The sequence below is a fragment of the Peromyscus leucopus genome, chromosome 2 (genome assembly GCF_004664715.2).
Source record: "Peromyscus leucopus breed LL Stock chromosome 2, UCI_PerLeu_2.1, whole genome shotgun sequence".
Taxonomy (NCBI): domain Eukaryota; kingdom Metazoa; phylum Chordata; class Mammalia; order Rodentia; family Cricetidae; genus Peromyscus; species Peromyscus leucopus.
In genome coordinates, this window is record NC_051064.1 from 133,939,957 (window position 1) to 133,964,053 (window position 24,097).

The window sequence follows — 24,097 nt, forward strand, 5'->3', positions numbered from 1 at the left end:
TGAATGGCTTCCTGAGTCCTTGGTGTAAAAAGTGCTAACTGGTTGGCGTTTGGAATGTTGGATTTGGTCGGGAGCTCACGTGTCTACTGACAGGTACTTGTCTTCGTTTCAATCCCAGGGATGATGGAAAAGAGGCACTCAAATTCTACACCAACCCTTCATACTTCTTTGATCTTTGGAAGGAGAAGATGCTGCAGGACACCAAGGATATCATGAAAGAGAAGAGAAAGCACAGGGTGAGGGGAAAGGGGCCTCTCTGTTCTACACATCAGTAGGCACGATTGTGGAGGGGGATAAAAAGGAAGCCAGTCTTATGTGAAGTAATTCCAAGTGGCTACTTGCTTGGATGCCAGGTAAAACTCTTTTAAAAAAAAAGGAACATGTCCACACCAAACCCCACCAGGATGAGAAAGTATAAATCACACCAAATATGTGCTTGTCCCCGGCACTATTAACGATTGAGCGTGTTTGGGCTGGGTTTTAGACATCGACTTTCATACTCACCATTTCTTTTTCTTTTGCACCTGACGCTGCTGGACACTCTGCTAGCCTGGTCCGTCCCTGCCGGCTTTGCAGCTCATTTCTCAGAGACAGGCACCAGGTTCTGCAGTATTTTGGTTTACAACAGAAGGTTAACCCCTTCACTGCTGTGTGGGTGGGGCCGGGGCTGCCTGGTTTGGAGAGATGCTTCTGGTACTGTGTGACCTGCCAGCTTTGACCTCACAATCCCATTAGCATGGCTGTCAGCAGACCCAGGAGAGTGCCAGAGGCTAGTGCAGCTGCACGAGCTGGAAAAGCCTTCATCGGTTTTGTTTTGTTTTGTTTTTTAACTGTTTCCTTCTATCTGCTCCAGATCTCCTGAGCTGTCAGTCCTCATCCCTTGACTGATCTTTGTGGCACAACAAATAACAAATAAGTGTTTACTAACTTCCTAACAATTAGAGTGCTTAAAGATGTGAAACAATTAGCCAGAGAGGGAGCAGTGGCTCCTTTTTTGCTAGAGGTGCTTGTGTGTGAGACTGAGCAAATGTTCTGCCCGGGAGGTGGTTTGAATTGGACGGCCTCTAGGTCACTGCAAACCTGGTAATTCTGTAAATTCTGCTGTTATCATGTGTTGTCTAGGCAAATCATCTCATGAGTGTGTGTCCACGAAGATGGGTAGAATTTTAATGAAGCACTTTGGAAAATGTTTTACAAAGGCTTTCTGTTCCTTTTCATTATAGAAAGAAAAGAAAGATAATCCGAACAGAGGGAATGTAAACCCACGTAAAATCAAGACACGTAAGGAAGAATGGGAGAAAATGAAGATGGGACAAGAATTTGTAGAGTCCAAAGAAAAGCTGGGGCCTTCTGGGTAGGTGATGTTTTATAGCATTTTTGAAGGGGTCGGGAACCTCAGGACAAGGCTGTGGCATGACACCTTCCACGCCCTTTGAAATCTAGCTATAGGATTTAAGCCAATACAACTGTTTGTCGACTACTTCTAAGTGTATCCATCTGGTAATTAAAATTTCTCAATAAGTCAAGAGAATTTAACTGAGGTGACTGGAGTGGTCTGAAAGGGAAGAGCCATGGCTTCTAGTGCTGCTACTCTGCAGAAACCAGTATACCTAAGGTCTCAGAGGAAAGATTGAAAGAGCGAGGAAAAGGGTCTTGGGAGCCCTTTGCCTCCAGAGCACACAAGAAGGTTGTTCTGAAGAGCTGAGCATGGGAGGGGTGGGGGTGGGGGTGGGGGCAGGCGAGCTGTGCACGTTACCAAAACAAATTTTCAGCCAGTCTTTGTCAGCCCTGGGAGAGAGGCTAGCCAAAGGGACTGAATGCAGACCTCAGAGTCAGTGTGGGAAAGGTTGCTGGGCCACTGTGGAGGCTATATATCTCTGTGGGAAGTGGGGAGTGTCATCCTGACCCATTTCCCAGCACCAAATCACACTAGAGGTTTAAAAGGGGAGAATGGACTTAAAGGTTGGTTTGATGCTTTTCCTAATGTCTGACCCCTGTGACATTCAAAGCCAAGTCACCATGACTGCTTGGCATGAGTGTCACCCTGGCTTTCCTCTGAAGTCACTGCATTCTGGCTGTCAAAGAACCGCCCCGGCCCATACTGGGTGTTGAGGAGTGACAAAGGCAAGAGCGGAGTTGTTCTGGCTTTTAGGAAGAACTCGACCAGGAAAATCTTGACTTTTAAGAATCTTGACACTTGTGACACTTGTTCTTCCTGGATTCAGAGGTTTGTTTTATAAGCATGATGAGGACAGTGAGGGGAAAAAACGACCTTTCTACAGAGAAACCAGTACTAAGGGTGCCTTCACTGATCTCACTGCCCAGTAAGGCCCCATTTTGTTCCACAGTCCCTCCCATTCTGATACAGACACACGGCATGGGATCAGTGACTCTGAGGCCATGATGCCAACTGTCAGAAATATATGTCCCCAACCTGGTCTGCGGAGCCAGTTCCAGGACGCGGAGGCTATACAAAGAAACTGTGTGTCTCATTTTGAGGCTTGGGTAGTGAAGATGAGGAGTGCCCCTGTTTTCCAGGAGGTTTAGAATTGGCCGTGTGGCTGGTCTATTAGAGCATGCTTGTGGGTGAAGCTGTCAGAGATGTGTCCAGGTTTGGGGGTTTTTCACAGTAGAGCATCATCTGACAATTGTTTCCCTACAACTCTGTTCCTGGGACCCATTGGATGAGCTCCGTAGAACTCAGCAGTGGTGTGAGAGAGAGGAAGAGAAGGCAGAGCAGGCCAGCTCTGCTAGCTGGTGCCCATTGTACTTAGGAAATGGGTAGGCTTCCTGCGTGGTCTGCTTATGCTTGTCCGCGGTTTTGATGTTCATCCAGAGCCCAGTGCTCAGAGGATGGGTTTTCATGCAGCTACCTCTAGCACCTGCCTTAAGCGGCCACTCATCGTGTGATGGAGGACGTGGTAGAGAACCCACATTTACTGCCACACGGCAGCCTGCACTCATCTTTGGCTTGATTTTGCAATCAAATGCGTCCTTAGCCTTTGAACACTCCAGGGACTTGCCTACCTCAAAATCAGGCTGCATGCCAGTCACATGTTTGCAGCTAACCTGGGGACTTGGCTTCGTTCTTTGCCTTAAGGTTTTGGGATTCGGGTTTAGCTGCATCTAATATCTGGGAGAGCATTTAAAAGAACTGCTGGGTTTGATACATATGTACGTACGTACGTGTACACACACACACACACACACACACACACACACACACACACAGACAAGGACAAAGTCTCACTGTGTGACCCTGACTGGCATGGAACTTGGTATGTATACCACGCTGTCCTCATCACCTATCTTTGCCTCCCCAGTGCTAGAACTAAAGTCACATGCTACCACACCTAGCCTAAAGTATAATTTTGGTGTAACAGGAAATACATGGGGACGCTCCTTATTTTGTTCTTCTCTAATAACTTTTGTGTCAAATGCATTCATGTGGTATCTTTTAGCTCTGTGTGTTTAAACATACTGTGGTGCTTTGGGTGTCTTATCAGATACTCGTCGGCCTTGGTGTACCAGAATGGCAGCGTTGGCTCTGTTGAGAATGTGGACGCAGGCAGCTACCCACCCCCACCACAGTCAGACTCCACCTCCTCACCATCTCCTTCCTTCTCGGAAGACAACCTGCCTCCCCCACCAGCAGAATTCAGGTAAATGGCAGAACCTCTGCATCCATCCTGGGTAGTAAAACAGTCAAGAACAAAGTGAGAGTTCAAAATCTAGTTCAGGACCACTAAAACGACTTCAGGCAAGAGTGTGTAGATAATGGGAATAACATTTATCAAGCGTTGACAGTGTTGTTGGAATGATCTGTTGGGCACACAGAGGTCCGTGAACTTACTTACCTCAGGCACGTCAACTTTGATGAACTAGCAGGTTGGGGGACCTAGTAGCAGCCGTCTCCTGCTGCTTTGGCTCACTTCTCTGTCCCCTCAGAAAGCAGGAGCTGAGTGTGGTAACAACACAAGTAATCCCAGCAAAGTTTAAGACTAGCCTGGACTCCATGTGAGTTCTAGGCCGTCGGGGAGGGGAACAACCCAGACTGTGACTTCCAATCTGTCCCTTTGGGTTGGTGTCTTTGGCCGACGTGTACAAAGGATTGATTGCCCATGATTGCTAGAAGGGTCTGAAGGTGGTTCGGGCTCCTCTGTTCTCTCGGTTACTTTTCCTCTCTATGCCTGAGATGCGGGCCTTCGAAGGTGCTCTTCTCTCCCTGGATACCACTTACTTAGTGGCTGGGTATGTCGAAGGACTTAGAGAGCTAAAACAGTGCCGCCGCCTCCTCTCTCCTCATTCAATCACTAAACCCAAATCTCCCTCCAAAATCACAGTTTTATTTATTTATTTTTCTTAGTTTTTCGAAACAGGGTTTCTCTATGTAGCTTTGGCTATTCTGGAACTCCCTCTGTAGACCAGGCTGGCCTCAAACTCACAGACACCCACATGCCTCTGCCTCCCGAGAGCTGGGATTAAAGGCATGCACCAGCATTCCTGGTAGGGTGCTTTCCTAAGCAGTAGCTCTTAGTGCAGGGCAGGTGCAAAGGTACAAGAAGAAAACACGTGGTCTGAGACTTTGAAGCTGGAGCCTCTGGGAGATCTGCTCCCTGAGGTGAGCCTTCACCCTCTTTCAAATCTGGGTCAAGAGTTAGCTGGGAGCTGAGCACGCCTTTAATACCAGCATTCAGGAGGCAGAGGCAGGTCAGTTTCTGTGAGTTTGAGGCCAGCCTGATCTACATAGCAAGTTTTTAGTCCAGCCAGAGATACATAGTGAGACCCTGTCTCAAATAGACAAAGCCCATAATTTTAGCATGTGGGAGGCCAAGATGGGATGTCATGTGTTCTAGGCCAGCCAGGACTGCATAGACTATCTCCATTGGGCCAACTCCAAATAGATTTTTGCTCCCATCAAGTCCAATGAGTATTCAGAGCCTAAGAAACAGAAGCCAGTGGATGGATAGGGCTTGAATTGTTTTGTTTGGTTTTTGTTTTGTTTATTTTTTTGTTTTTCTAGACAAGGTTTCTCTGTGTAGCCCTGGCTGTCCTGGAACTCACTCTGCAGACCAGGCTGGCCTCTGCCTCCCAAGTACTTGGATTAAAGATGTGCACGCCCACCGCCCAGCTTTGAATTTTTGTTCTAGCTCTTTCCTGTATGTATTTTAGGTCTAGCTCTAGGCTTAAACTGATAGCCACCTATGGGCTATTCTCTCCAAGAGGGTTCAGGAAGGAGCCATCTCCTGGAAAGCTAAGGTTAAAGGGACCTAAGAGATGTCTCTGCAGCCTGCCTGCCAGAACATTCCTCTGATCGTTCCCTTCAGTTTCTGGCCGTATTCCTCACATGCTGGAAAGGTCTTTCCCCACGGTGCTGCTCATTTCCTTGGTGATCTGTTTTGACCATTTCCATCTGTCTGAGCCAGAGTGAAATGGGAGTCAACTAAGAAGGGCCTGAGCTTGTAGATAAGCCCGCCTCTGGGCAGGTTGGCATCGCAAGAACGATGCTGAGTCTTGTCTCCTTGGCCTTTTAGCTACCCTGCAGACAACCAAAGAGGATCTGTCTTGGCTGGACCTAAAAGAACCAGCGTGGTCAGCCCAAGCCACCCACCCCCAGCTCCTCCTCTGGGCTCTCCACCAGGCCCCAAACCTGGCTTTGCTCCACCCCCTGCCCCTCCACCTCCACCTCCTATGGGGGTGCCGCCTCCACTACCACCTATAGGATTCGGGTCTCCTGGGACCCCTCCACCACCATCACCTCCATCTTTTCCACCTCACCCTGATTTTGCTGCCCCTCCCCCACCTCCCCCACCACCAGCAACTGATTACCCAATGCCACCACCTCCCTTGTCCCAACCATCTGGAGGTGCTCCTCCCCCTCCCCCCCCTCCGCCACCCCCAGGGCCTCCGCCTCCCCCCTTCAGTGGTGCTGATGTCCAGCCTGCTGCACCACCGACGCCTCTTTCTGATGCCACCAAGCCCAAGTCCTCGTTGCCTGCTGTGAGTGATGCACGCAGTGACCTGCTTTCTGCCATCCGCCAAGGTAAATCCCAGTGGTGGGTCTGAGGGCGGGTACCCTTTCTGAAGCTGGGATGGGGATGACGGATCTTTACCCTTTCTAGAAAGGGAACAGCTTTCTTGGACAGCTGAGAGCTTAGGACCCCAGGGGTGGGAATGGGGCTTCCCTAAGGATGCTGAGATTGAGTGTTCTTTCTACATTTGTTGAACGTGAATTATTTTTAAGCTGGGATCCTGGAATTCCTTAAAATGAGCATGTTGTATGTTGTGCTTACATACATACCATACTTTTTCTTGGGGAAAGATCCCCAGAAGACAATGAATCACTGCCCCAGCGGGCAGCTTTTCTGCCAGACTCGGTTGGTTGCTGCTGCCTCCTCTGCTCTGCTGTTTATGCACTCCCTCTCTGCTCCCTCATCACCTCTTCCCTTCTCTCCCAACCATCAACTTCCCTCCCTCCTCCACCACCCACCCCCTTGGTCCCAAGGGTTTATTGTGGTTGTCCTGTTGGTGACCCTCTGAGCCCTACTGTAGCAGGGACTGGGAGCAGTCTGAGCACTTGCCTGATGGGATATGGCAGTAGTCTACCTTCATAGGGAAGCCTGGGGGCAAAGGACCATGTCCACGGCCAGGAAGAACACATGACTTCCCTTCAGAGATGCCCACAACCCAGGGCTGTCTGTTGGTCCTGTAGGACCTGTCTTCCTTTTTTTCTCGCTCCTGCAAGAATCCTTTCTGTCCTTTACAATCCTGTCCTGATCATCAGCCGTTATTCATACTCCTTCTTGAGGATTCCTAGGCTAGGGCTGTGCTCCTTAACTCTGCTCCCTCTCCCGCCAGGCTTCCAGCTTCGAAGGGTAGAAGAGCAACGGGAACAAGAGAAGCGTGATGTCGTGGGCAACGATGTGGCCACCATCCTGTCACGTCGAATTGCTGTTGAGTATAGCGACTCGGAAGACGATTCCTCTGAATTTGATGAAGACGACTGGTCGGATTAGCTCTCTGCCTGCTGCCCACATTCCTTTCTCTGTCTTTCCTCCCTGCCTTCTTTGATTCCAGCTGTAACAGTCTCATGGGGGGAGAAGGGAGGACAAAGACTTGCAAGGGCCAAAGCCTTCCCTGGAACAACCAAAGATCTAGCTGAGTGCTTCCTCCAAATCACCATATACTTCTTCCCCTCTTCCCTGGCCGTGGGCTCTTGAGGATCCATAGCTGAGCTGATCCCCTTCTCCTCGAGTGACTGTTAACTGTTGAAAGGAAGGAAAACCCTACAGCAGATCCCTTTGGTTGGCTTTCAACTGGAGACAGTGCCTTCCCCTAGGAACCCTTTTAACCCGTGGTCTTCCTCAAAACCCTTACATCCTCTCCTGGTCCTAAAGCAATGGGTGTGGCCTGTGTGGACACAGCTGGTCCCTTTTCTGTACCCTGAGAGTATAGGGCAGGCCAGGTGCCCTGACAACTAGACTGTCAACCCCTCTGCAGCAGGTAGGGCGACTTCTCTTCATCCCTGCCTGGACGCCTTTGTTCCAGAAGGCATCAGGCCCCTGAAGAATGTCCCACTCCTTTGCCCAGAAGTGATGCCTTTCTGAAGGCTGGGGCTGGGGCCTTCTTCCCTCTCTCCCTCCCTCTTAGTGAGTGTGGTGCCCAGGTGTCCTCTGCATGCCCCTCCCTCACCCCAGGTGCCTTTAGACTGCACAGCCCAGTTTTAACCTCTGATGTTCATGACCAAACTAGCCCTGACACCCAGGGACCTGGGCCTCTGCTGACTGTCAGGAGCAAAACTTGAAGGCGTGGCACTGCAGGACTGGAAGAGAGTGGGGTGCCTTGAGTCCTACCCTTTCGGGACGCTCAGGCCAAGATGAGGAGTGACACTCAAGGTCACACAGACAGTGACAGGGCAAGAGCCCAGGTTCCCGTTTCCAAGTCACCTGTGTTTTCTGGGACCAAATAATGAGCACCTGCTGCAGTCTGGGCAAGGCAGCCCTGCTCCCTCCTACAACAGCCCTCCCGAATGCAGGGTCTCATTTGGAGGGCTTGCAGTCTGTGCCAGCCCCACGAGTACAACCCGGACACTCAAAGACCTCTCTTGTAACCGTTTATCCCCTTTCTATCTCCAGCCAGGCATGTGGCAGGGAGCTGTGCTGGGGAAGCAGAGTCGGGAGGAGGAGCAGGAGGAGGAAGAGAGGAGGAGGAGGAGGAGGAGGAGGGCGGCAGCCCTGGCAGGTGCAGGCTTCAGCTCACTGCAGCTCCCTCCTCCTTTCCTTTCCCTGATTTCAGCAAAGGTTCTGCCAGCACTAGAAACTTCAGTCCCTCAGGCTGGCAGCCGCAGCAGGTACCTGCCTGGGGGGGCCCGGCAGCCATGAAGGAGGCTGAAAGGCAGAAGGACATGGGGTCTTCTTCCTGGCTCCCCCTTCACCCTCCTTTCCCAGAACTAATACACCGGTGCTATTATTCAGGAAAAAACTGGTCAGCTTTGGCCAACAGCAAGGTTTCTTCTCTGCCCCAACTATTGTGTGGCCTCTTGTGCTGAAATCCGCTGGATCCTCTGGCTTCAGAGCCTGAAACAAAGAGAAACAGGATCTGTCTCTACCCAGCACAGCAAATGGATGTAGTAATTGCCAAAGCCCTCATAAACCCCTCTGGCTTGAGGAGAGTGCAATCACGGGCACTGCCGCCTGCTCCTGCTCCGCACCCCCTCTGCCTCCTTCTTAACTGAGGTGGTGAGCACGCAGGTGCCAGCGGGCCCTCCTGCTGTGGCTGCTCCGGAGTGCCCTGTCTGTCCCCATCCCCTCCTCCGCCCCGCGCCTGGCACAGGGCTTGGCACTCCACGCTGCACATGTTTCCCACCCTGTGTTTGAGAAGCAGAAGGTGCTTTCATCAGAACCTTAAAATGGCTGTTGACCCCGGCTGCAGCCCTGCAGGGGCTGGAGAGGCAGGGGAGGGCAGTGGTCCTTCCAAATAGAAGGCCTGGGGCCTGGCCAGGATGGGGTTTGTGCCTAATGGTTCTGACTAAATGACTCCCCTCCTCCTGCTCTCCGGGAAAAGGGAGCCAGAGGCACTCACTGTGGTTCTGTTCCGACCTTGAAGGGGCGGTATTGGCCTGGCTTCTGGAATGGACAGAGTCCACCAGGAAAGACTGGGGGCGGGAGGAGATGGGGAGGGGCCCTGTCTGCGGAAGGTAGGATTAGATCATTAGCTCAGTGACCTCCTAGGGTTTCGATGTGCTGTGTTCTCATCCTACAGCTGCTTTGGTAATGATCTGCAAGTCCCGGAGAGCAGCAGCACAGCTCTGCCTGACGCTCTCATTAAAATCCATGCAGCCAAGCTCTGTGCTTTGTAGCAGCCGGCCTTGCGGAGCCTCCTCAGCTTGGGGGGCTGGGGACCCAGTCAGCCGAGAGGTCCTCTAGGCTCTACTTAGGCTTATGTGTACAAAAAAATTAAAACATGCTTCTTTAAACCCAGAGCCCTTTAAAATAATAAAGGACCCAGTGCAGATAGGTGTGTTTATGGAATCCTCTAATTGTAGAATACAAAGTCTAGTGGTTATTTAAACTGGGCTGAGGCTGCTAAGAGTATAAAGCAGTGTCCCATAAGGACTCTTAAGTGCAGAAGCCAAGGAGCCACCTCCCTTCCTGGTCTGCCTAGCCCAGGGGGCCTGCCCCCATTCCTGTGGCCCAGGGGCCCGGCTTGCAATCGGCAGTGTCAGAAGTGACTTGTGGCTCTGCCTTGGTCGTGAGATGATTTCATTCCAAGAGTGGGGGTGGGGGGATCCCTTGGAGGCTTGGAGCAGCTGGCCCAAGCTCCAGCTCGCCTCCAGTGGAAGCTCAGGCGCCCTCAGAAACGACCCTGGCCAATGTCACCGCAGAGCTGAGGCGGTGTTGTCAGGGCTAATGTGAAATCTCTTCCCGTGGCGCCGATCCTCCGACTCTACAGCGCCAGCTTGGACAGATTGAGGTCTCTGTGGCTTTGGTGACCCTGCTTAAGCATTCCCACCGTGTCCCTGCTCTGCACTAGGACGGCTCCTGCTGCAGCCCCTTACTTGACCTCAGGGCCTGGGGAGAGAGGCAGTGTGCCAGGGCCAGGCGCTCCAGTTCAGGAGATATGTCAGCCTTCTTGGGGGGCATCGAGCTTTGAGCTTGGCCAGTGCCCGTCCGACCTGGGACCAGGTGTTGCACAGAGAATGCCTTCTCCTGAGCTTCCTGCCACATTCGCTTTAACAGGGCTCAGTGATGGCCGGGAACAGTTCTGTTACTGTATTAACTTGACTCAGTTAATTCACTGAGAAACTAACCAGTTTTTACTTTCTGCCTAGAATGATGTACACCTAGAAGAGAAAGCGATCATGCTCCCCAAGTGCCTTGTTTTCTCTGATATAAATATATTTATAAGGACATATTCCAATAGGTTTTTGGGTGTGTTTCCCACATCAAGATTTTGTGAGCTAATATATAGTGGGGATACTGTCTGAAAATAGACCCCTTTCTCCTGAAAGTTGGGAAGGGGGATCTGAGTAAAATGAAGCCACCCTCACAGTGGCCCTTTTTTTCTGCCCTTTTCATACCAGTAAAAGAACATCCACAGGCTGGGTGTGGTGGCACATGCCTTTAATCCCAGCACTTGGGAGGCAGATGCAGGCGAGTCTGTGAGATCTAGTTCAGCCTGGTCTACAAAGCAAGTTCCAGGACCGCCAGGGCTGTTATACAAGGAAACTCAGTCTCTAAACAAACAAAAAGAACAGCCAGTTTTTTGAGACAGTGTTTCAGATAGACCAAGCTGCCTTGAACTTGCTACAGCAGCTGAAACTGGTCTTGAACACCTAATCCTCCTGCCTCAGCCTCCCGAGTCAGGGATGATAGGCATTTAATGCCTGGCCAGGACAATTTTTTTTTTTTTTTAAGTTTTCAAGTCTGGTTTCTTTTGTTTCTCTGTCAGGCTCATTGTGTGTACCATATTTGTACTTCAGTGACCTGAAGATTCCATGTAACTTTTATGTATACACATGAATAGTTTAAATGCCAACATTTTCAATAATTTGATAAAAGTCTTCATAGCCACTCAGTCACGTCTGTTATATGTTTGTGTGTGTGTTTCATGGGAGGAGGGATCAGAAGAGGCAGCCCTGAGGGCCACAGGTGGTAAGGGAGCTCTGTAAGGGGTCCAGCATGGGTGGACTCCAAGGGCAATGGCTTCTAGCTGGTTTGTAGGCACAGGGCCCTTGTGGGAGGACAGCCCTAGAGCTGGCTGCCCACAGCGCCTTGCACCAGGCAGGAGAGGTGCACACACTGAATGCTGATGCTGCCTCCCAACATCTGGCGGGCATCTTGTCTGCCTCTCAGACCCCAGCAACTTACCTTAAATAGAACAGTTTACAATGGAGTCCGATAAAAAGGTTTATGCTGCTCCACGCCCCCTCTCTTGCTTGTTTGAGGAAGAATGAGGGGGCTGGGTTTGCATTCTGTACTCTTCCCCCCCCCCAAAAAAAAAAAAACCTACCCAGGAAGCAAGGGTTATTGGGAGCACAGCTGTGTGGGTTACTGTCCCTGGGGGTAATTGATGAGCAGACACCCAGTTCCGGGCCCAGCAGACACAGTGGGGTGGCCCGGGGGAGATGAGAGGGAGAAGGTCCGAGGCACAGTGGGTCACCACGCCTGCTGTTCGCAGAGAGTCACCCACAGGCGTCCTGGGAGAGGGGGCCGAAGTTTTGAATTGTCAGCAAGTGCTGCGCCAGCCGCTCTGAGCTCATCGCTGGAGGTGGGGTGCCGGGGAGGGGGCGCAGAGCCCCTCGCTCCCCTCCTGTGCGGCCTGTGTTTAGTCAGCACTTGGCTGCTGGAGCTGGTGACTGACAGGCAGCCAGACGCCCGCCCTGGCAGAAGACAAAATGGTGTCGGAACCGCCCTTGGAGGGACGGGAGGGAAGGAGTGTTCTGGGAAGAGGAGGCCGGCGCGCCTGGATGCCGGTCGGCTACTGCCACCCGGAAACCCTGACCCTGTGCGTTTCACCTCCTGGAACTATTCATCCTCGGGAAAATGGGCATTGACTGAGCGCCCACTACCTGCTCTAGGCAGCGTATACTTCGTTTTGATCTTTAAAGGCACCAACCGGTAGGTACCCCGTTTGACAAGAGAGGTGAAATGAGTTACCTGCACCCTGCCTGCCATGCCATCGACACGGCTTAACAACCGCCATCCAGCAGCAGCAGGCTAGGGAGTGCCCGTGTCTAAGGTTTCAGCTTCTCGGCCTCACCCACCCCTCCCATGCTCCTCCCATACAGGTGCAATAACAGGTGAGGGTTGGTTTTGCTCTTTGAAGTCAAGCAAGCTTGACTGAGGGAGGGCCCAGCCGTCTGCGACCTTTGGCGGGGAAGTAGCCTTTGCCCTTGGCTGCTTAGGAACAACGTGGATTCCCTAAGTGTGGGCTCCACGTGGGCGTACCCTGCCCTGTGCACACAAGCACATGTTCATTTACACACATTTTCCATGAGCGGCACACAGTCCAGGCCCAGGAACACACGCACACATTGTGTACAGAGCTCTGCTCTGTGCAAAACAAGGACACAAGTCAGCATACAGCTACAGGAGCTGGCATAATTGCAGGCACATCTAACTCCTCCAGAGCCATGGTGCTGGCTGGCTGCCTCGGCCAGTTGCTCACTGCCCCCTCCTGGCCACCTTTTCACCCGGGCAACCCGGCACCATTTCCTGAAGTTCTGCTCAGGGTGATTGGCAACCAGTTCCCACCTAGATCATTGGGTCAGGAACAATTTCTGCCCACCCCCCAAGCCCAGGGTGGGGGTGGGGGGCACCAGAGGAGGCTCTTGAAGCCCAAGGACACAAACAGCCTGAACATTCTGAGGAACCAGAATTGCAGTCCCGTGTGACAGGAGGGCAGATGCCCTCCCACTTAGGCGAGCAGCCACCCCCGCCCTGCCCTAGGGAACTGCAGGCGCTCATGCTCACACAGGAGGTACCGAGGTGCAGACCCCTTGCTGACCAAGCGGAGCTCCAGCTCACAGCTCACTGTTTTCTATCAGCCCGCACTTCCTCTATTCAGCAAGGAGTTGAGCCTGATACTGGGTGCCAGCGGCCCCACTAGGGTGTTTCACTGTCTTTGCAAACAGTAACACTCCCAGATGTGTGCCTGAGTAGAGCACATCCTTAAAGGATTCAGTGAACTCCTCCGGGTAGACTTGAAAGCACTGCCCACATAAAGCCTTTGATTCCCCTTGTACAGATGTGGAAAGGCACAGAAAGGTGTAGCAACTTGCCCAGAGTCACACAGCAAACTGGCATCAGATGTTGAAAAAGAAACCTTACCAGTACTTCAGAGAACACAGCACGCCGTGAGCTTGGGCCCGGAGTTAAGGAGATTGGAGCTGAGGGGTAAAGCCAGAAACTTTGGTTCCCCCCCCCCCCCCCCGCCGCCCCTGCCCACCAAAAGCATTGACAGGGTCCCTGTGGCTATCTGAAGACTTGGGGGAAACCCAGAGGAAGTTCTACACTTAAGCATTCAGCAGGGAGGCTGGGGAAATGCAACTTGGAATCTGTGTGGACTCCACTGTTTCCTACTGCCCAGGGTAAACCTTTCGCTTGCTTTATGCATAGGCAGGAAGCAAGCTAAGGAAGCTTCTCCCTAGCCCATGGCTACTTGCTTGGTCATCAAAATATGCACACATGAAGCCAGGCAATGGTGGCACGTACCTTTAATCCCAGCACTCAGGAGGCAGAGGCAGGCAGATATCTGTGAGTTAGAGACCAGGCTGGTTTACAAAGCAAATTCCAGGATAGCCAGGATTGTTACAGAGAAACCCTGTCTTGAAACATGCCCCCCCCAAAAAAAAAAAATAACAAAATATGCACACATGAGTGATGTGTGCACACAGACCTGGAATATCAGTGTTTGCACTTACGTGAGTTAGTTTATGCATGCCTATAAGTAATGCATTTAAGCTTACACACATACATGACTGATTGTGTTTATGTGGCTATTTATTCATTTATTTTGATGCAGAGTCTCACTCTATGGCCCAGGCTGGCCTCAAACTATGGGTGATCCCTCCGCCCCAGCCTCCCAAGTGTTAAAAATTCTAGGTATAAGCCACTGTGCCACAAATGCCTGGCTTTTTTTTTTTTTTAAATGGGCATTGAACCCATAGCCTCAGACCGTGTGTGTGCATTTACATATATAAATAGTGTCTGTGGGCTGGAGGATGGCTCAGCAGGTAAGAGTACCTGCTGCTCTTGTAGAGGACCAGAGTTTGATTCCTAGCACCCAGGTTGGGCAGCTCATTATCACCCATAATTCCAGCTGCAGGGAGTCTGAGGGCACCTGCACTCGGGTAAATGCTTACCTAGAATGCACCAATCCTTGAGTTCAGTCCCTAGTATCACATAAAACCATGTTTGGTGTTACATGCCTGCAATCCCAGCCCTTGGTAGATGGAGACAAGAGGATCAGGAGTTCGTCATCCTTGGCTGCACAGTGAGTTCAAGGCCAGCTTGGGCTACCTGAAACCCCATCTAAAATAAAGTCAATCTTTAATAAGTGGTTTCTACATGACTGACAGGTAACTTAATGCACAAGTGAGGTATTGCTTGGGTGTGTGCTCAGCAGGTGCACTGAATACACTTGGGATCATGCAAGTGTTCACTTACCTTAGTGTGTAAAGCTGGGTGGGGCAGGCCTACATATGCCTGCCAGTGGTGTGTGTGTGTGTGTGTGTGTGTGTGTGTGTGTGTGTGTGTGTGTGTGTACACGTACAGGAATGGCTTTATGTATGACAAATAGCAGTCCATGCAAAATAGGAATGCCCTTGTGAGAAAACTATGACGCCAGTACTCCCCCATGGTACGTGGAGAGCCCTAATGGGCTCCAGCCAGGGCCCTGGCTCTTGGCTCCCTCCTCACAACATGCACACAATTCCCTGGACCCATCTTGCTCAGCCAATTTTCAGCCTTGCTCTCAGCTCCCAAGAAGGCCCTGCAGCAAAGTCAAGGGGCTGGTGGCCAATTAGTGAGGGGGTTAATCAGGGATCTGAGGACCCCTAGGGGGTGGGGAGCCGAAGGCAGCCGCGGGCTCATCAGGAGCAGGAAATGCCTCTCATAAGGCCAGAGAAGGGTAGGACAAGGAAGGGAGGCCTCTTGGTGCTGCCGAACCAGAGATGGGCCCATGGATTCGTGACTGCTGAGCACCAACAGCAGGGAGCACGTGTGAGTGTGTGTATGCTGTGTGGGAAGTAGCATGTAGAGGCATTCAAGTCCTTGAATGTGGTCCTGTATGCAGTTGTGTGTACATGACTGTCAATGCCAGCTGTATACCCTTATGTAGGTTTTTATGTGTATTTATGACCACAGTGGTATACAAATGGGTTTGCTACACAAGCATATCTAGACATGTGAATATATGTACATACATAGTTACGTCCATATACACATGTGTGCAAGAATATGTACAGTTGGTGGGTGTTCCTGCTTGTACCCATGTACCTAAAGGTCATGTGTATAATATCGAATCTAGTATGCAGATCAAGTGTGCCTGCACAAGTGTGCAGATGCATCCAGGGATGGATACATGCACACTTGCATGTGTCTCTGAACAGTCAGGTGCCTGGCTCCAGTGTGTGTGTGTGTGTGTGTGTGTGTGTGTGTGTGTGTGTGTGCGCGCGCGCGCGCGCGCGCGCGCACATCCATGTGTCTGTGTATGCAGAGATCTTGGCATGGAAAGAGCTGGGGGATGGTGGGCTCCAGGCTGCAGAAGAGGATCTGACAGACGAGGCTTGCTGCAGCCCCCGGCCCCGGGAGCCTGTTTTCCAGCCCGCGGAAGCTGTGAGCCCGTGAACTCATCTTATATTAATAGCTGCTGTCTCGTCTCTTCACTTATTGCAGGGAGAGACGGTCATGGCCCCTGCGGGGCACAGCACTCAGGGCTGCCCCACCTCCCACAAGGACGAGGGCTCAGCCCAGCAAGAAGAGAGCCCCTGACCCCTTCTTCAGTTCAGGGAGCCCACTGCCCAGCACCCTGGCCTGGCCTGTATGATGATAGACTCGAGCATGGGGGTGAGAAAGCCAGCCAAGATAGAGTGGCTGGGAGGTTTAATACCCCCTCCTCAGACACACAGGCTGAGCAGCCCAGGCCTGAGCACCAGAGGAGGCTGAGAGACAAGAGGCTCAGTATGAAGGGGAGAATCAACCCCAACCCTGCTCTCAAGGACTCTTAGAAGCCCTCTGCCTAAGGGGAAGCTCAGCTTGCTGAGTTCCTGGTCTTCAGGAGCCTCTAGCTCTGAGGAGGAGACAAAGAAATCTGCTCTGATGAGCCTTCAGTTTGAAGGGACATGTCCCTTCTTTCAGAGACCCTGAGTTGGAGACAGGATGTAGTAGTGCCTTCAGGAGCACGTTGTGGCTCAGAGGAGGCGGAGGCTTTGTTGTATAAACGGCTTTTTCTAAGCCCAGCAGTACTCAACAAGGGGTTCCCTGGGGAAGAATTGCTGGGCTGCAGGGGGGCTGACCTGTCTCTGCAAAAAAATTTAAAAAAAAAGTCCAAAGAAAGGAAGACCCTGCCAGCCCACCACACACACACACACACACACACACACACACACACACACACACACAGAGGCTCCAAATGCAGGCTCAGAGCACTGTACGCCCCCCAGACAGCGCAAGCGCCTCGCTGATGTCCAGCACAGACTCCTGGACACAGCATGGCAGTTGGTAGTTCCCCTATAGGCCCCAGAGTCGGGGCTCCCCAGGGATGCTCGGGAGTAGGCCAGGGGGCACATCCCCATCGTGCCTCTTCAGAGGGTGAGTCATAACCTGGATATCCAAGCTTCACCCTCGCATGGGCATAGGCTTGCCTGCCCCACATCCTGGCCAGCTTCTTTTGACACACTCCCAAAACTCACTCCCTAACCTAGTGAAAAACAGCTATGACCTGGGTTCAGATCCCAGCTCAACTGACAGTAAGTGTGACCTTTCTGGGAGGCCTTCCTTTTCTTTTTTAATTTGTTTGAGAGGAGAGAGAGAGAGAGAGAGTTTCACATAGCTCAGGCTGGACTCGAACTCTCCTTGTAGCTGCGGATGACTTGGTGATTCTCTCTGTACTCCGCCTTCCAGGTCCTACCATTACAGGTGTGCGTCACCACACCATTTAGTGTTAGAATCGAGCGTGGGGTAAGAAAGGTGACCCAGGCAGCATGACTAGGAGGTTTAGTGCCCCTCCCCAGACACACACAGGCATGAGCACACGTTCTGGAGATCGAAACTAGGGCTTCGTTGTGCATGCTGGGCAAGGACTCTACTAACGGAAACTCATCCCCAGCCTCCAGGAAGGCCTTTCTTTTGCCCACTTTTGTCTTACAATTACTCTTATATTCTCTGTCTTTCCCTATTTTATTTTTATTTGAGAATGCAGGCATTAACACTGCAGGGTTGTTTTTTGTTTGTTTTGTTTTTTTAAAAAACTTTATATTTTAAAATATTTTATTTATTTATTTATTTTGGTTTTTCGAGACAGGGTTTCTCTGTGTAGCTTTGCGCCTTTCCTGGAACTCGCTCTGTAACCAGGCTGGCCTTGAACTCACAGAGATCCACCTGCCTCTGCCTCCTGAGTGCTGGAATTAAAGGCCTGCGCCACCACCGCCCGGCAAAATATTTTATTTTTAATTATTTGTATGTATGTGTATGTTCGAGTGCAGGTGTCTGTGGAAGCCAGAAGAGGGCGTTGGATCCCAGGGAGCTCAAGTTACAGGCAGTTGAGAGCAGCCAAGTGTGGTTCCTGAGGAATGAACTTCATTCCTTTGGTGTTTTGTTTGTTTCTTTGTTTTAGGTCTTCGGAGACAGCTGAGGTTAAAGGTGTACACCTCGCACCTCCAGCTAGCTCAGTTCCTTTGTAAGAGCATCATACCTGCTTAACTCCTTAAGCCATCTCTCCTGCTCTAACTGCAATTATTGAAAACCTTTTCTGAGTGGTGGTGCATGTCTTTAATCCCTGCACTCGGGAGGCAGAGGCAGGCAGATCTCTGTGAGTTTGAGGCCAGCCTGGTCTACAAAGCAAGTTCCAGACAGCCAGGGCTACACAGTAAAACCCTGTCTTGAAAAAAAAGAAGAGAAAGAGACAAAGAAAACCTTTTCTGTTATTGATATTTCCCCTACTAGACATTAAGCTATTTGCAAAAACATCAGTAATAGTGATGGCCCATTACTCTCAGAGTTTCTATAGCCCAGGGAAGCCTTGAACTTGCAATCCTCCTGCCTCAGTAAGTGGGATTACATGGTACTTTGGCATTTCCAGGCATGTACCACCATGCTCAATTTATTCTTGAAACCTCCTCTCACCTCTTGCATTTTTTTGTTTTTTGAGATGGGGTCTGATGTTGCCTGGGCTAGCCTTGAACTCAAAATAAAGATGAGGCTGGCCTTGAACTCAAAATAAAGATGAGGCTGGCCTTGAACTCACAGTAAAGCTGGGGTTAGCCTTGAACTCACAATAAAGCTGAGGCTATCCTTGAACTCACAATAAAGCTGAGGCTGGCCTTGAACTCTTGGTCTTCCTGCTTTTACCTTCCAGTGCTGGGAACAGATGCACTGCTGCATCCAGCATCCATCTTCCTCAGATGGAGAGCATTTGCCCCACTGATGATACCATGGCTAGTATGGGAAATGTGTGGCTTCTGGGTTGGCTTGGGGCAGGTGCGTGTGCAGTGAAGATCTCCTCCAGGTGGCCTTCCAAAAGCGGGAGTGAGAGGACAGCCAGGGCTGGAGCTTGGGCCTTGGGCTCCTGTAGTCACTGTTAGGGAGGAATCTTGAACTCTAGGAGAAAGAATGGGAGCCTGAGAAATGGGAATGGAACTGTGTTCCAGCAGGTCCAACACAACTGGTTTTGAACAGATAAGTAGCTGCTCGGGGCCTCTTTTCTTTCTTTCTTCCTTCCTTCCTTCCTTCCTTCCTTCCTTCCTTCCTTCCTTCCTTCCTTCCTTCCTCCCTCCCTCCCTCCCTTCCTTCCTTCCTTGTTTCTTTTTTAAGACAGGGTTTCTCTGTGTAGCCCTGGCTGTCTTGGAACTCTCTTTAGACCAGGCTGGCCTTGAACTAATAGAGATACACCTGCCTCTGCTGGGATGAAAGACATGCACCACCAACCACCCAGCTTGGGGCCTCCGTTTTTCTATCTGTGATGATAAAAATGTAGGCTAGGCCAGAAATGCTGTAATGGCTCCTTCAGGCTTTGGCCAACTGTACAGCCAGCCAGGCTGAACTAGTCAGAGCTTCCTTATTCATGTATTTAGTTGTTTGTTTTTGTTTTTAAATGGGGCCTTGTGTAACTGGCCTCAAACTTGCTATGAGCTGCAGCTGGCCTTGAACTCCGGATCTTCCTGCCCTCCCTCCCCAGGTGTTGGGATTACAGACGTGTACTGTCGTCACACTTGGCTGCTGTTCTATTTCTTTGTTTTTCCATTTCAAGTGCATGAATGGGTGTTTTGTCTGCATGTGTATCTGTGCCTGGTGCCTGTGGAGGCCAGTAGAGGGTGCCATATCCCCTGGAACTGGAGTGACAGATGGTTGTGAGCCACCGTGTGGGTGTTGGGAATTGAACCCAGGCCCTCTGTAGAGCCAGCCAATGCTCTTAACTGCTGAGCTGTCTCTTCAGCCCTCCCTATATTTGTGTGTGTGTGTGTGTGTGTGTGTGTGTGTGTGTGTGTGTGTGTGTGTTGTTAGGGATTAAATCCAGAGCCTTGTCAGCAACTCTACCCCTGAGCTCTCTCCCCAGCCCTTAGGTATTTTGAAACAGAGTCTCACTACACAGCTCAAGCTGGTATTGAACTCAGTGTGTAGCTGAAGCTAGCCTAATACTCACGATCATCTGGCCTCTGTCTCGCCCACACAGGGGTTACAACAGGCATGTGCCACACCAGCCCAGAGCTTCCCCTGAAGCTACCTCTGCCCTGGTGGTGAGTACAGGCCTGCCTTCCTAAGCCCCAAGTTCAAGTCTCCAATTGCACAGTTACACAGAGAAACTTTACCAGCTCCACAGTGACCAGACCATGTGACCACCTCCCAAATGTGGGCCACTGGCCCTAAGGATATAAGGTAAGGTTCAGAAGATTCTAAGCCCCAGGGTCAGGGGAAAAAAAAAAAAAAAAAAAAAAAAAAAAACTGACAGAAATGAGAAGTCATCGCCCAGGGGACTGAACACAGATTTGGGAAACAGATGTTCCAGGTCTGCATATTGTCTTGTATTTCCAAGCTATATGACCTCAGCTTCAGTTTTCTCGTGAATGTAAAATGGAGACAGTATTATCTGTGCCGGGATGTTGGTTAGGCATATGCATTACCCTTAGCACAATGCCTAGCCCAGAGGAAACACTGTTGGAAGGAAGCCATTACTGTGAAGGGAATTTGCATGCTAGAAACATGTTCTGCATGCCCGAGCCGTGAACTAGCTACTGTGGGCAGACTGTGGATATCCTCAAACTATGAGGAGTCTAATATCCTGGTTCTGAATGCTGATTCTCTGGGTGCTGAGGTTCTTGCAAGCTTGTATCCAGGGTCTGGTCCGAGGGGCACTGGCATCTTGTGGTGTCAGCCACACTCTACTCTGGGTCTCCAGTTTCCCAGATTCCTTAGGGAGTCCTGCTCTCCTGGCTCAAATCCACACCATGCAAATGTACAAACACCAATATTTATCAAAAAACGGTTTTTATTGAGTAGGGTTGGGGACTGGACAGGAATGCACTGGGGACCGTACCCCGATTGGCAGAGGGGTGGGGTATTGGCTCTTGCCCCGCCTCCTCTAGGGCACCTCAGGGTAAGGCCTGGCCCCCAGGCCATGGCTGTGGCGCTGAAAGCCAGTCTGGAGTGGAGAGGGGGTGCATTTTACAGTCCCGACTGCCTCGCCGGGTTGCAATTCCCCTAAATGGCCACCAGAGGGAAGCCGGGCCTCAGCGCAGAGGAGTTCTCGGTTACTCAGGTGATGGCTTCTTAAAAAAATAAAAAAAACCAGAGGCTGGTGTGTTCCTCCTGCAAACCCGAGCAGTGCGGGCCTGGGGAGGAGGCTCTGGTTTCTATGATCTCTCTGATAAAAAATAAGCAAAATAACAAAATACGTGTTTTTTCTTTCTCTATCCACCCTCCAGGAACTGAGGTCAGAAATGAGGACAAGGGCCTGGGGACACCCTGGTGCGGACTAGATTTCAAAGCATGGGTCTCTTTTTTTCCCTTATCACCCATAAGTAAATTTATAAATAAATACACAATAAATAAATAAATATACTTTCTTTGTATGTTCACATATATAGTGATAAATCTTTCATCTAGGCAACTAAGTGTTTAACCTCTCTGACTCTGGAGCTTCAAAACTAAAGTGACGTGGTCAAGGTCAAGTTTCAGGGAAGGAAGATCAAGGACTTGGAATCATACTGTAACATTCCCAGCATTCTGGAATTGCAAACCACTTGGAACCACCATCTGGAACATTCTAGAACCATGCAGCCAGCTGGGCTGGGCCCCTGAAGGAATCTTGAACAAGATCCTAAAACACCCAAATGTCTTAGAACTCCAGAACCAGCTGGGTCTTACGGGTGTGGAGCTGGGGGGCTAGAACTAAAGCCCTGGTGGGCCTAACATTCTGTTCCGAAGCCATCAAAGCCACAGGAACCACCAGGATGACACTAGACGTCACTAGGGGACCGGGACCGGAATGGAATCTTGGACGTAGAGCAGCAGCAGCAGATGGCCCACAGCACCTTCTGCACGTCTTGGTTGCGGAAGGCGTAGATGACGGGGTTGATCATGGAGTTGTAGGTGGCGGGCAGCAGGGTGAGATAGGTGTAGAGGGATGGAGAGTTGGCATCTCCCAGGAGGCAGTAGACAGTGAAGGGTAACCAGCAGGCAGCGAAGGCGCCAAGCACCACAGCCAGTGTGGCGATGCCCTTGCGGGTGGCCACGTAGTGAGAGGCAGGCAGCAGGTGTCGTTGGAGGGCAATCTGCTGGGCATGGCGGCAGACAATGCGGCAGATCTGGGCATAGAGCTGCAGCATGATGCCAAACACCATGAAGAAGGCGATGGCCAGGACCACCAGATGGTTCTTGGAGAGTGGGTATACCACACCACATGTGGTCAGGCCATCCTGGCAGTTCCAGGCCAGCACAGGAACCAGCCCCAGCCCTAGGGCCCCCACCCACACCAGGGCCAGCATCACATAGGTCCGAGTGACTGTCGTCTCTGAGTAATAGGTCAGAGCGTTGTACAAGGAAAGGTAGCGGTCAACGGTGATGGCCAGCAGGCTGCCGATGCTGGCCGTAAAGGCCATTGCTAGCACGCCAACCAGCACCAGCCTCATCTCTGGTGAGCCGACGCAGAAGACAGCCGCAAAGTACAGGACCAGGCCCAGGCCCGCCAGCAGGTCTGCTATGGCTAAGCTGCCCACCAGCAGGAACATGGGGGCGCGGAAGGCAGGAGTGCCCACGATGATGGCCACCACCAGCGCGTTCTCGCAGGACACCAGGGTGCCCGAGATGCACAGCACCACGTCCCAGGCCCTGGGTGAGGGCAGCAGTGTAGCTGGACCGGTGGGTTCCTCTGCCGGGTCCACACCGCTCACATTCACGCTGCCTGAGCCAGCTGAGAGCCAGGCCATGGAGCTGCCCGGACCCCACATCGTGGTACCTGTAGAAGAAAGGCCCTGTGAGATGCTGGCAGGCCCGTATCCCGACAAGAGGCCTTGGAGGAAGGAGACAGATCCCAGGATAACAGGTAGGGTACCAAGGCCCTGCTCCCCAATTCATGTCCTGAGGCTCTTGCCCCAGTCTTTGTCCTCTGATGCCCCCAGGCCTCAAAACAGGGGCCTCTATTCCTGGCCATCCCTTCCTTCCCTGCGTCTCTTCACCTTCCTCTCTGTTCCTGTTGAAGACCTCCTTGCCACGTGTGGTCGGAGAAGTGGATCAAAGCTTACCATAAGTGAATGGGGAACCACAGGACTCAAGGTGAGCCTTAAAAAGGCTCATGACTAGGGGAGGGAACCATGTCAAGAAGGAGGGCAGTCAGCTCCCTCCCATCAGAGACGATGACTCGGTTCCTGAAGCTCCCGACCCCTCACGATTCGCAGCACCGCCAGCCTCAGGCTCCGCCCCCAGACAAAGCAGGTGCAGCTCCTTGCCAGCCCCCATTTCCCTACACTCTCTTCCAAACTTCTGTCTCCGGACAGACCCCCGTTCTCCACCTAACCCCTGGGTCTCCGTAGCAGACACCCCCTGGTGGAAGCCTGGATTCCTGAGTCAGACCCCTCCTGCCGGGACACCTGGATCTTGGGCCTGACTCCGCCTCCTGCCTTGGATAGCTGAATCCCTAAATAAGACACCTCCCCCTGCTTGGGAAGCCCAGGTGCCCGCCCCAGATGCCTCCTGCCACCTCAACCTCAGATGACCGCCGGTCCCTCCAGGGCCTCGGGTCCGGCAGAAATGCTCACCCTTCGCCGGGTCACCCCATCGCACCGCTCCAGCACCCGAACACTTGGGGAGCCGCAGGCTAATGCAGAATCTGCTAATCCAGAATCCCAGCTACGACCTCCGGACCCTGAGCAGCGGCAAGCAGCCTTCCACCCTCCCGGTGCCCCTGCACCCTGCGTGTCCTCCCAGACTCTGGGTACCTGCGGCAGGACCCCGCTACTCACCACCGCTCAGGACCGGGCGCGGCCGGGCCGCGGGGAGCCTCCACTCAGGTCCTGGCAGAGCAAGGTGTGCGCGGACCCCAAGAAGCCCCCGCGGCCGCGGGAGACGCGGCGTGAGTCACCCCGCCCCGCCCCGCCCCCGGCCACCGGTTTGGTGACGTCAGAAGCCCGGTCGGCCAATGGGCGCGGCGCGCTGGAGCGCAGCGCGCGCTGCGCGGCATAGTAATGAGGCCTCGCGCCGCCCGCTCCCCCATTCATAAAAAGTGACCGTGGCCGCGGCCCCGCCCCCTCCAGAGCCGGCCCGCGCCGTCCTTGACGCTGCGCCCTCTGCGGGTCGGGGGCTTTGGGGGGCGCCCATGGGGGAGCCTCACAAAAGACTCGGGGAGGCCAGCGAGGATGTGGGAAGAGGACAAGGGACCGGGA

At 52.1% G+C, this 24,097-nt stretch overlaps 3 protein-coding genes across 5 annotated transcripts in view; 1 reads left to right on the top strand and 2 right to left on the bottom strand.

Moving 5' to 3' along the window:
• Wasf2 (WASP family member 2) overlaps positions 1-9,981 on the top strand; it is a 79,693-nt gene extending 69,712 nt beyond the window's left edge. The window contains exons 5-9 of the mRNA XM_028888138.2: positions 119-236; positions 1,224-1,354; positions 3,507-3,662; positions 5,535-6,043; positions 6,859-9,981. Coding sequence (XP_028743971.1) covers positions 119-236; positions 1,224-1,354; positions 3,507-3,662; positions 5,535-6,043; positions 6,859-7,016 — 1,072 coding nt within the window. The 3' untranslated portion in view covers positions 7,017-9,981. The remainder of the gene's footprint in view (positions 1-118; positions 237-1,223; positions 1,355-3,506; positions 3,663-5,534; positions 6,044-6,858) is intronic.
• The window catches only part of Sytl1 (synaptotagmin like 1), a 268,723-nt gene that overhangs the window by 209,768 nt on the left and 34,858 nt on the right, over positions 1-24,097 (bottom strand). The gene's annotated exons all lie outside the window — the stretch shown is intronic.
• Positions 20,689-23,794, bottom strand: Gpr3 (G protein-coupled receptor 3). The gene is made up of 2 exons (XM_028888154.2): positions 23,681-23,794; positions 20,689-22,674 (listed from the first exon to the last, which is right to left on the bottom strand). The coding sequence occupies exon 2, from the start codon at positions 22,664-22,666 to the stop codon at positions 21,677-21,679; it is 990 nt and encodes a 329-aa protein (XP_028743987.1). The 5' UTR covers positions 22,667-22,674; positions 23,681-23,794; the 3' UTR covers positions 20,689-21,676.

Excerpts from the sequence above, each read along its gene's own strand:
- Gpr3 (XM_028888154.2), bottom strand. The coding sequence starts at position 22,666 with ATGTGGGGTCCGGGCAGCTCCATGGCCTGGCTCTCAGCTGGCTCAGGC.